The sequence below is a fragment of the Ornithorhynchus anatinus genome, chromosome X5 (genome assembly GCF_004115215.2).
Source record: "Ornithorhynchus anatinus isolate Pmale09 chromosome X5, mOrnAna1.pri.v4, whole genome shotgun sequence".
In the NCBI taxonomy this organism is placed as follows: domain Eukaryota; kingdom Metazoa; phylum Chordata; class Mammalia; order Monotremata; family Ornithorhynchidae; genus Ornithorhynchus; species Ornithorhynchus anatinus.
The window spans coordinates 57348986-57361660 of record NC_041753.1 but is presented as its reverse complement, the minus strand read 5'-3'; the positions used below and the strand labels follow the sequence as shown (position 1 = coordinate 57361660).

General features: G+C 48.0%; 1 protein-coding gene and 1 non-coding gene across 3 annotated transcripts in view; one reads left to right on the top strand and one right to left on the bottom strand.

Annotated features, from left to right (window-relative positions):
- Nucleotides 1-8180, bottom strand: part of MAMDC2 (MAM domain containing 2) — a 140126-nt gene extending 131946 nt beyond the window's left edge. Inside the window, exons 1-2 of one of the 2 annotated variants that reach the window (XM_029056086.2) lie at nucleotides 8059-8180; nucleotides 7698-7811 (exon numbers count right to left, since the gene is read on the bottom strand). In XM_029056086.2, the coding sequence (XP_028911919.1) occupies nucleotides 7698-7811; nucleotides 8059-8092 (148 nt within the window). In that variant the 5' untranslated portion in view covers nucleotides 8093-8180. The remainder of the gene's footprint in view (nucleotides 1-7697; nucleotides 7812-8058) is intronic. The other variant, XM_029056085.2, reaches the window with a different exon arrangement.
- On the top strand, nucleotides 4406-4543 carry LOC114808340. The gene has a single exon (XR_003756186.1). It is a non-coding gene; the product is annotated as a small nucleolar RNA SNORA7 (small nucleolar RNA).
- Nucleotides 8181-12675: the final 4495 nt, after the last annotated feature.

Genomic DNA, 12675 nt, shown 5'->3' with positions numbered 1-12675 from the left:
CCATATATTCATTAAATATCACACTCAGATAGACGAGCCCGGCACTAAGTTCCCAAAGTATTTTATGTCAGCGGCTTGTTCCTGAAGTTCTCTCCAGGGGAGAATTTAGAGAGTCATATTCTATAAATTGCTTTTAAAAGAAAAAAAAAGTCACCCTCTGCTATACAAATAGAGAAGAAATAATACCCAAGCAGCAGTTGTCTTGCATATGCATACCATGGCCTCTCACAGATATGTGAGCAAAAATATGTCTCTGGTGTTCCTGCTGACTCAGTCTCTGATCCTGCGGGAAGCAGAAGTGTGAATAATCCACTGATCTAGGCCTTCACGCCTCTCCTCCCACCTGCTCGCCACATCCCACATCCAAAATAAAAAGACAGCCAGTCCCACCACCCACAGAAGTTTTAAGACCCCACGGGAAGCTAATCACAAGGTTTCTTTCACATCATATGATGCTAGTTGCCCTTTTGAAAAACAAAAAAAACCCTGCTAATCCTATCCCTCTCTTGCACACACCTCCTCCCCGATATTTTTTATCCATCCCCACTCCCTCTATCGTTATTATTAGCATTGATTGAGTGCCTACAAAGGGTAGGGCACGCTCCTAGGAATGTAGGCAACATACCCTAACCCTCTTTTCTGCATTTCTACTCACGATTTCCACCTTCTCTTATTTTCCATTTCCCTCCTCTTTTCCTTCTCCCTATCCCACTTACTGTTATTCTGCTTTCTTCAACTTTATTCATTTCTTGCTTCTAATTTTCCTTCTTAATCTCCCCCTTAGCTGGCTCCTCTTCAGCCTTCTTGTTCACTAACCAAGGTTCCCATGGGGGTGAAGAGTCCCATTTGCTTTCTATCACTAAATCTTTGATCTGCAGCCTTGATTCCCTCTGTTCACAGGCTCTCCTTTTCCTTCTCTAACATCTTGCTCCACTCCCTCCTTAGCAAACCTCTTACCTACTCCATCCCAAATCCACTGTTAGGTCATACAAGTTCCTTTCCTTCTCTGTTGCTCAGTTTTTCCATCTCTAAAGGAAGATTACCTGCTCCATCCCTGTCTCCCCTAATTGTTGTAAAAGTTCATCTGAAGTCTGAAAAGAACTTTGATCACCTTGAGAAAAGATCTTCTATCATCACCAAGTTCTATCGATCGTATGATTATGACTGAGTCTGCTTCATTTCTGCAAGATGGCTTTTGTTCTAGAAGGCTTGTGCGTAATAATCAATCACACATTTATTTTTTAATGGTATGTTAAGCGCTTACTCTGTGCCAGGCACTGGACTAAGTGCTGTGGTAGATACTAGCTAATCAGGTTGGACACAGTCCATAGCCCACATGGAGCTCAGTCTTAATCCCCGTTTTACAGGTGAGGGAACTGAGGCCTGGGGAAGTGAAGTGACTTGGCCAGCGTCACACAGCAGACAAGTGGCAGAGATGGCAATGGAAACCAGGTCCTTTTGACTCCCAGGCCCATGCTCTATCCACAAAGCCATGTGAGTGTTTACTGTGTGTAAAACACTATACTAAGTACTTGGGAAAGTACAGTAGAGTTGGTAGACACATTACCTATTCACAAGGAGTTTATAGTCTATGGGGCGGTGGGGGGGAGGGGGAGGGTTGGGGGGGCGGTGACTGTGTATGTCTCTTAGCAAGCAACTGGAACTCAAGTTTTTCAGGCGTGGTGGGGGAGTGGAGAGAATCTGATTAGCATTCTAACTAGCAGATAAAACAATTCTCTCTCTTATGCCCACAGATTAAGTTTGACCATCAAACATACCTTTGGGTGGCCCAGCTTTAAAGGAGACCTTTACGAAGGCAGTACCGTTGTCTTCAGCTTTGCGTCTTGTTCATAGTCACTGTGCCAAAGGCTGCAACGTGGACCCTGCCCAGAAGCGTTTAGACCCCGGAGTGCCCCTTTCAGGGGCAATTTATTCGATCGTTTTTCACTCAGTCGTATTTATTAAGCCCTTCCTGTGTGCAGAGCACTGTACTAAGCTATTGGGAAAGTACAATACAATAAACAGTGACAATCTCTGCCCACAACGAGGGAGGCAGACATCGATACAATAAAAAAAATTCCAGATATATACATAAGTGCTATGAGGCTGGCGATGGGGTGGGGGGGGGGGAGAAGAGCAAAGGGAGCAAGTCAAGGTGATGCAAAAGGGAGTGGGAGATGAGGAAATGTGGGGTTTAGTCTGGGAAGGCCTCTTGGAGGAGATGTGTTTTCAATAAGGTTTTGAAAAGAGGGGGGAGAGTAATTCCCTAGCAGATTTGAGGAGGGAGGGCATTCCAGGCAGGCCAATGGTGGGCAACCAATGAATCCAGTCAGCGATGATAGACAGATAAGCCAGGGCCTGCTTGCTTGTCCATCCATATGGCAGTGATGAAAGGAATGCCCCCATTTACCAACTAAAAACTGTTTGAATGGGACCCGGAGCCCATAGCACTTGGAAACCACAAGAGCTCATATCTAATGCCTTGAGGCCCTATCTGGTAATAGACAGAGAAATCGGCTGAAGTTTTCTGGCCCTTTCCATTTCCATCAGATGATGGTCTGAATAAGGCCGACAACTTGCCAAAGGCTTATTTTAATGGTATTTGTTAAGTGCTTACTATGTGCCAGGCACTATACTGAGCACTGGGGGAGATACAAGCTAATCAGGTTGGATATAGTCCATGTCCCACTTGAGACTCACAGTCTTAATCCCCATTTTACAAATGAGGTAACTGAGGCACAGAGAAGTTCGGTGACTTGCCTAAAGTCACAGAGCAGACAAGTGGAGGAGCTGATGCCTCTGATGCCTAGACCCACTAGGCCTTGTGACCTTTTCTCCCCCTCACATATCTGATGAAATGCTAGCCTTTGATAAAAATCTGCCTGAAAATATCACAGAAACAGCTAAAACAGGAAGGACTCTGGCACTGCCTGCTGCTCTAGATAGTATTGTTAATTGCATCTGCTATTGACACAAACCAGACTGCTTTCCCCCGCCTCAGGGTTGCACCCCGAGAGTTTCTAGTACTCTACCAGTCTCGACTATGGGAGGGAGAGTCAAACAGAGGCATAACCATTCCATTCTTTGCTTGGGCAGTGGCTAGCGAGTGGAAGGCAATCTGTTACAAGTCAAACTCCCCTGTGCTGGGCAGCAGCAGCATAGGAGAGAGTCGAGGACGGAGACTCAAGTTTACTGCGCGGAAGGAGGCAATGGTAAACCATCTCCATATTTTTACCAAGAACACTCTACGGATACACTACCAGAACGATGGCAGGTGGAGGTGGGGCACCCTGGGAGAGATACATCCAAGGCATCGCTATGGGTCGGAGACGACTCGACGGCATAAGACAAGACTGCTTTCTCCAGTTGAAGAACATCACTCTTGACTCCAGAGTTGGTTGTAGTATGTGGTCACTGGTGCAAAATGGCAGAAAACACCTTTCTTGCCACCCCAAAGCTAGTCGGCTTGGCCGTGAAAAACTTTAGCAATTGGGAACAGTTGGAAAAAATGAACCCCCTGACAAAAGTTCAGAGACAGAAAAGTGTGTGGAGCAATAACGCAAAAGAGATTACTTTCCAAATCTTTCAAATGAAATGGCAGAGAAAACTCTTCCAGTGAATGAACGAAAATTTAAAAAAATCAAGGAGCATAAGAGTACTTAAGCATCCTTCCCACTCAACTCCTCAGAAGCTGTTTAGCAAAGGCAACTGTCTGAAACAGAATAAATCATGATAGAATTAAAATTGCAGTCTGCAGCACTACCTCATTAGGTTATCCCTGGAGTATTCCTGGCTAGTACTCCCGCTTTCATCAGGCAGAGGAACAACGCGGTACAATCGGTTATTGAACTTCTCTACACTAGACAAGTAAAATAACTGCAACAGCTGCAACAGCTATGACAAGTCAAAAAAAAGTCACATGGGTTGTAGAAACAATGTGACCAGATGTGAGGGACAAGTGCTTTTCTGGAATACACTTAGAGTCAGCTACAGTTTCAACTAGTTACACAGCAGTCATTGAGCTCTCATCTGAGTGGCTCTCACGACCAGAAGTCTAAAATCACTTCCCCTGCTCACCCACTTTCTTCCCCCACAACAGAGTAAGGCACTAAAGTGGTCAACTGGAATAAGAAATGACAGCTATTCTCAATGTAACCTCCAGGTTTTGGAGCTAGGGAGCATTGATAGTGCTGTTCTGAAACAGGAAACGGAAATTAGCCTGAAGTGAAAGACAACCTCACTAAACACATTAGACTATGCTCTTGGTTACCCAAGTTTCTGGCAACTAAGTTTCAAGAAACAGGAGTCAAAACTTTATCACATTTAATGAGTAGTTGGAACCTGACTACAGTAAAGCTACACTCTAACTGGCTTAGCTGCAGAAAACAGTTAGCTAACAAATCAGACCCTCTCAGGGTCACATCCAGAGAGTTTCCAGGACTCTACCGGTCTTGACTATGGGTGGGAGAGTCAGGCAGAGACGTATCCATTCCATTCCTAGCTTGGGCAGTGGCTAGTGAATGGAAGGCAATCTGCTTCAAGTCAAGACTCCCCTGTGCTGGGCAGCAGTGGCATGGGAGCAAGTTGAGGGCAGAGACTCAAGTTTACTGCGCAGAAGGAGGCAATGGTAAACCGCTGTCGTATTTTTACCAAGAAAACTCTATGGATCCACCACCAGAACGATTGCAGATGGAGGTGGGGCGTTCTGGGAGAGATGTGTCCATGGCGCCGCTATGGGTCGGAGAGGACTCGACAAGACAATAGATCAGAGGAAGAGCGATCGGAGAGAAGAAGAGCTGTTTAAAGGAAATACCCCATATTACCTTTGAATACAAACAAGGGTGACAATATCTTTTCTAAATTACCTAGGAATTGATTTGTGGCCTTCACGTACCACAGCTCACTCAATTTAGGAATCTGGATCATCACTGCACTGGATGACTTCTTACAAAAAGAAGAGTAACCTCTGGCTCAATTCAGGCTGACCCTTGTATTGGAGAAGTTCTCCAAAATCTAACTCTAGGCTATGCCTATTTTGTGCATGAGGAGCTTTGAATATTCTGTTCCCATTTCTCCATTTCTTCATCTATTCTTTTTTTTTAAATGACATTTGTTAAGGGCTTACTGCATGCCAGGCACCATACTAAACCCTAGAGTAGATAAAAGCTGATCACGTTGGACACACTTCATGTCCCACATGGGGCTCACAGTCTTAACCCCCGTTTTACAGATGAGGTAATTGAGGCACAGAGAAATCAAGCGACTTGCCCAAGGTCACACCCCTATATAATTGCTATTTCGTCTTCTCACTGTGCCAATTTGGTTTCCTTCCTTTTAGGTTCATTAGGCGCACAGACCTTTTGTCGTAAACAAAGTCAGGCACACAGATGATCATGTTCAAGCCTAGAATTGTAATAAATCCAAAAGCCTGCCTCTTCGCGTGCCAGATATGACCACCATTCAACGTCTGAGTCGAAACCATAGAGCCTCGTTTTGCTGCCTTCAGGCCTGGCCTGGTCCCAAATCTGCACCCCAGGACTGGTACTTGAACAGTTGGAAGGCAACTGGTGTGTCTGCCAAATGTGGAGGCCAAAGATTTCCTCAATCACAGCAGCATTCTGAGAATTGTGTTATGTTTTTAAATACATCAACAGGAAGGATTTTTCTCCAAAGATAAACAGAATATGTTCCTCCAGCCTTTGAGGAACAGTTCAAAAACTCTAATTTGAGCAAGCACAACCTTCCATCCCTTTCAAAATTCTAAAAGGGCTCAGGAGAAATAAGGTGATTCAAGTTTTCAACTGTAACTCCCTTCTTCAACTTCCTAAATTCGGCTTCTGGGTTACAGCCAATGCTGCGAATCACCAATCGATCTCTAATACCTAAAGTGTCATTTTCCCTACAAAACCTTTTCTTCCTCTTCAGTTTCTGGAGAGCAAAAGAAAACAAATGGAATAGACATGTTTCTCCCACCTGACCCAAAGAGTAAAAGAACCAATTTAAATACTGTGAATAAATGAAGCAAATTAAAAGAGGTTTAAAGTTTGCCAAATTTAATCTGGAAACATTTTATGTTCAAATTACTAAATACTTAGAAATAGTGTTTATAAAAGAGAAGTGAGAGAATCCGACACTGACAGCCCCAATAGGAGAGCCACGCCTACCAATTATCCTACCAGAGTGAACTTTTGCATCCAAGATCTTAAAAACTTTGGAAAACTAGGTCTGTAACGGCAGAACTTTAGTAGCTACAAGCTCTGGCAAACCCCAAGTTTCTACTCCCCGAACCAGGCTACTAGCTTCGAAGTCCAAGCCCTCAGCCAGGAAGCTGTGGCTAGAAGGGAAAAGAGAAAGGAAAGAACAGTGCTCCATTATGTTATTAAGTTATAATCACTTTCCTATCAGCAGTTTTACTGTTTCCGAGACAGGTATTACTCCTCATGTTTAACTGCCACTCTGTGGAATTGGCATCCCTATAACAGAGTGCTTTCTGTTAGTCTTCGAAAAGAAGGGCTGCTTCCAGAAGACTTAGAGTGTCAACTTAACAAAGTGCTGTGGTGACCCCAGTAAGGCTTGAGGATGGAGTCTGAGTCGGAGACTTACTGTGCATTTCAATCCAGGGATAGGTGTTGCATCGGTTCCTATGAGATGTATTTTAAAGGAAAAAGATGTTGTTTGGGAGAGGGGGATTCGCACGCCTGGGCACAGACACACGGACAGAACACTTAATTTATCATTCTCAGGGAAAAACTAAGCTAAAAAACTCCCAAGATGACAGTAAATACAAGAATATAACCTAAAATTCGTAATGCCTTTCACGGATTTTTCTCCAACGGCTTTTCCAACAGTTTACAGTGTAGCGGGAGGGGAAAAGTTAGGTTCGGTGAGGTAAAAGTTATTCGCAAAAGTCCAACAGCAAGTCAGTGAGTGAGCCCCAAACTTCTCCCTCCCAATGACCTCTAAGCCACCCTTGGCTACTACTGACACTGCCACTAAAGTCGAGGACCGGAAAAGTGTTGGATGTTGGATGTGTGTATGTACGCACACGCGTGTATGAATCTCCCTCCCCCAAACCACATGTCTCTCCCTTTCAAAGCCCCAACCGAGGCGGACCGTCGTTCCCCGCTCAACGCCACCGTCCTCGAAGCTTCATCGGGGGCCGTCGGCTCCGAGCTTCCCCCGTCTGGATTGCGGCCAGAGGCTTTCGGGATGGGGGAACGGACGGGGAACCGAGACCTTTGGCTTAGTCGGTCCCACTTTATCACGTGATCCCACATCTCGGCCAACACATGTCGTCGTCCCGTCCCCCCCCCCGCCCAGGGATCCATCTGGACACTGTTGAACTTGCGTAATTTCCCTAAGTTTTGGCCTTACGGATCACGAAAAGGCGACAGGATCGCAGAGGGCCCCGTCCTGAGTCTCTTGGTCCGATCTACAGACCGCTACTGGACCATGGGAATAACTTGCTAGAGATAACTCTCCCTGCCCAAAGACATTTCCCATTAGAGGGACTCAAGGTGCCACCTGCCCCCACCCACTCGGGCAAAAACACAGACGCTCGTCTATATAAATATATATATATATATATATATACGAATATCAAATATATAGGTATATCAAATATATAGGTATATATGCATATATATATATATATAGGTAAATTTCTGTCCCGATCTTCCAAAGAAAATCCTCCTTACCTTCTTCATTCAAAATCCAGGGCAAGTACGTAAATAGTGACTCATAGCCGCAAGTGCCGTCTTCAAAGGCACAGGACCCGGCGGGGAGCTCCACAGCTCCGGAAAACCGCAACACTGCCGACACAAAGAGGGCTTCAGGGCACTCTCGCGACCCGCAGTGGGACGACTTGGGGGGGCTGGGGGGCTTGGGGGGGAGGGCTTGGGAGTTTGGGGGGCGACGGCCGGAGGGAGTCGGGGTGGTGTGACAGCCCAGTGGAGCCCCGGCAGCCGAGCGCCAACGGCGGCTCGTGGGCAGAAGTTGGAGAGAGTTCTCCGTCACCCCCCAAACCCTCCTCCGCCGCGCCAGCGTTGGCCTCCTTACCTTGCACGGCCAGAAGGACGCCCCACAGGACCATAGTCGCTTCGTCCGGGACGCGAAGCTCCCGGAGTTCAAATCACAACCCCCTTGGGCCGGGCAGTGGAGAGCGAGAGAAGGGTGCGGAGGAGGCGGGGGGCGGGGGGGAGGGGGAGGGGGGGCGAGCTGGGGGAGAGGGAGAGGAGGGAGAGGAGGGGGGGAGGAGGTCGGAGGGAGGAGGAGGAGGGGGAGGAGGGAGGGGAGAGGAGGAGGGAAAGGAGGAGGGGGGGAGAAGGGAGAGGAGGAGGGGGGAGGAGGAGGAGGGAGAGCTGAAGGAGGAGGGAGGGGGGAGGAGGGAGAGTTGGAGGAGGGGGGAGAGGAGGGAAAGGGGGAGGAGGGAGAGTTGGGAGAGGAGGGAGAGTTGGAGGAGGAGGGAGAGGAGGGAAAGGGGGAGGAGGAGGGAGAGGAGGGAGAGGGGGAGGAAAAGGGGGAGGAGGAGGAAGGAGAGGAGAGGAGGAGGGAGAGGAGGAGGAGGGCGAGAAGCCGCCCCCCCCACCGCTCCGGGTGCAGCCAGGCAAACTGGCAAACGGGCGGCCGGCGGGCGTCGGGGGGGGGCAGCGGGGACGGAGGCTAGGCGGGAGTGGGGGCCGGCCCGGCTGGAGACAGCTGCGCTTCTTTCTGGCCACGACCGGGAGGGATCTGGAAAGATCCGGCCTTGGCGGGCAGAGGTCGTGGGTTCTAATCCCGACCGGTCACTCGGTGGAAAGAACCCGGGTTTGGGAGTCAAGAGGCCGCTGATCGGCCGTGTGACTCTGGGCGAGTCCCTTCACTTCTCTGGGCCCCGCTTCCCTCCTCTGGAAAATGAGGACGAAGACCGGGATACAAGGTTATCGGGTGGCCCCGGGTTGGGCTCACAGTCTTCATCCCCATTCGACGGGTGAGGTGATCCGAGGACCTCGTATCCACCCCAGCGCTCAGAACGGTGCTTGGCACACAGTAAGCGCTTAATTCGCTTAACGGATACCATCGTTATCATCATCGTCCGCTATGTGATCTGGGGCAAGTCGCTTGACTTCTCTGGGCCTCGGCTACCTCCTCTGGAAAATGGGAAATAATAAGAGTAAGGATGGTATTCGTCAAGCGCTCACTCCGCGCCAAACTCCGCTCGAAGCGCTGGGATAGATAGAAGGTTATCGGGTCGTCCCGGGTGGGGCTCACGGTCTTCATCCCCATTCGACGGGTGAGGCGATCCGATCACCTCGTGTCTACCCCAGCGCTTAGAAGGGTGCTTGGCACACAGTAAGCGCTTAATGGAAACCATTATTATTATTATTGACGTTATTGCTATTATGGAGGAGGGAGAGCAGGAGCGGGCCAGGAGGAAGACCCTCAGCTCTGAGCTCTCCAACCCGGAGGCCCCTCACTCCAAAGGGGGCGAAGGGGAGGGGAACTTGGGAATCGCTTCCTCCACCCGTCGGGGTTGTCTGGGGACCTCAGCGCCAACCTCCCCACATCTGGCAAGCCACTCTGCCAGACCGTCCTTTAATTTCAGCCTCTGCTCCCCATAATAGCATAGAGTAGAATTCCCTCGAGAGAACTGACCGGAGGTTGCGGATACCGCTACGGTGCGTAGAACATTCTTTGGCTGTCACTGCTTATGTCCCACCCCACCGTTACCCCCAAAGTTCTCGTTACGGTCTGTATTTTGTGACTCAAGGGACGGGTGGCTCCGTGAACCACACTTTATGTTTAGCACCCTGAGACTCCCCTTCTCTAGCAATATTCCCACAGCTCCAAGCTCTTGCAAAGAGCTAATTATCAGTGGAATAGCACCGGGCAGCTACAGAGGAACCCCGAAGGTTCGGTGAGCTCTAGATGGGTTTTTCGGACGACCCGCTCCCTACGCATCGTCCAGAGCTGTTCTTGGGACCCGTTTGACAGAGATTTGCTATTTCCAAGGCTGCCCACGTGCAAGGACATCTTGCCGGCGGGCACTTCCGAAGGCCTGATAAGAGGGACCGACTTTAAAGATAAAATGTTTTCCCTCTGTCCTTAATCACAATTTATAGAGGAGGCATCTTGGGATACTTGGGCACCAGGGACTGGGAGTTGGAACAACCCCTAGCCTTGCCCCACAGCATGGTGAAGACTAGAGAAATGGTAGCGGGGAAAGAGGAATCACATTAGGAAAGGGGTGGTCATTCGTTGAGCACACGGAGTATGAAGCGTACTCCACTACGACAGGCCCTCCCTCCCCTCACCCTCTTGCTTTTCTCCTCTTTCTTTCCTCCCAAGTCCTGTCCTCTCCCAGGCTTTCCCGTCATTGTAGACAATGCCACTATCCTCCCTGTCCCACAAACCCGTAATTTGGGCATTACCCTTGACTCACCTCTCTCATTCGCCCCGCGTATTCAGTCAGTCCCCAGATCCCGTCAGTTCTATCTTCGCAACAGTTTTAGAATCCGCCCCTTCCTCTCCATCCAAACTGCTATGATGCTGATCCAAGCACCTGTCATATCCCGCCTTGACTGTCAATCAGTCAATGGAATTGATTGAGCACTTACTGTGCGCTGAGCACCGCCTTACTGACCTCCCCGTCTCTAGACTGTAAGCTCGTTGGGCGGAGGGGGGAATGTGTCTGTTTATTGCTGTACTGTACTTTCCCAAGCGCTTAGTACAGTGCTCCGCATGCAGTAAGTGCTCAATAAATGTGATTGAATGAATGAATGCATCCGGCTTCTCCCTTTAGAGTCCTTACTTCACTCAGTCCATACTTCACTCTGCTGCCCAGAGCATTTTTCTAAAAAAATGATCAGTCTATGTCAGTTCATCCAAGAGAAACAGTGTGGCTTGGTGGATAGAGCATGGGCCTGGGAGTCAGAAGGTCCTGGGTTCTTATCCCAGTTCTGCCACGTGTCTGCTGTGTGACCTTGGGCAAATAACTTACCTTCTCTGGACCTCATCTGTAAAATGGGGATTTTAGAGTGTGAACCTCATTTGGGACAGGGACTGTGTCCAACCTGATTAACTTGTATCTACCCCAGTGCTTAGAACAGTGCTTGACACATAGTAAGCACTTAACAGGTACCATCATTATTATCATTATTATGTTTCCCCACTCCTTAAAAACCTCCAGTGGTTGCCCATCCACCACCAGGCCAAACAGAAACTCCTTACTATTGGCTTTAAAGCACTCAAACGGCTCTCTCCCTCCTACCTTACCTCAACAACCTCCTACTACAACCCAGCTCCGCTACTTTAAGATAGCTAAGATACAGATAGTGATTTTGCTATTAGAATATGTAGAAGCCCTCAAGTCTGTTAAAGAAAGAAAAATATTTTGAAGGCATGTTGAAGGGCTATTTGGAAATGGTTACATGAATTCTTAAATATCCTTGATTGAAAGACTATTATGAAAAGACTATTATTAATACTCAATGGAGTATTTGTGTGTCACCACTAATTTATTTCTTGGCTTCAATTAATACATTTTATACACAGAAGTTTGTTTGTGCCTCAACAACTGAAGGCAGTGAGGTCTAGTGGTAAGTTATTCAGTCATTCAGTCATATTTATTGAGCACTTACTGTGTGCAGGGCACTGTACTAAGCACTTGGGAAAGTACAATACAACAATAAACAGTGACATTCCCTGCCCACAATAAGCTTACAGTCGGGGGGGGGGGGCGAGAAATAATGGTATTTGTTAAGTGCTTACTATGTGCCAAGCACTGTACTACGCGTTGGGGTGGATACAAGCAAATCGAGCTGGACATAGTCCCTTTCCCATGGGGGACTCAAAGTCTCAATTCCCATTTTACAGACAAGGTAACTGCGGCCCTGAGAATAATAATAATAATGATAATAATGACGGCATTTGTTAAGCGCTTACTATGTGCAAAGCACTGTTCTAAGCACTGGAGAGGATACAGGGTGATCAGGTTGTCCCACGTGGGGCTCACAGTCTTCATTCCCATTTTACAGATGAGGGAACTGCGACACACAGAAGTTAAGTGACTTGCCCAAAGTCACACAGCTGACAAGCGGCTGAGCCGGGATTTGAACCCATGACCTCTGACCCCCAAGCCCGTGGAAAGAGCACGGGCTCTTTCCACTGAGCCACGCTGCTTCTGAAGTGAAGTGGCTTGCCCAAGGTCACGCAGCAGACGTGGTGGAGCCAGATGCTGGACATTAAAAACCATAAATTGTAACTCGTGCTCTACCATTGACTCACTCTAGACTGTAAGCCCATTGTGGGCAGGGAATGTGACTGTTTATTGCTGTATTGTACTCTCCCAACCGTTTAGTACAGCGTTCTGCACACAGAAAACACTCAATAAATATGACTGAATGAATGAATGACTCATGTAACCTGAGATAAAGCACTTTAACTGTAAATCAGTTTTCCAATGTGTAAAATGGGGGCGATAATACCATCCCTGCCCTTCCTTTCCTCACAGGACTATTTGGAGATATAAGTGAACTAATTGATGCGGAATAGAAGAGGACTTTGTAAAATCAATTAAAAAGTGCCCTGTGCTCAAGCTGGATCAGACTTCTCATGACCTCAACCCAGCACTATCTCTAGTAGCTACAGCAGTAGCAGGATTCACTGAGCACCTACAGTTTGCAAGACACTGTATTA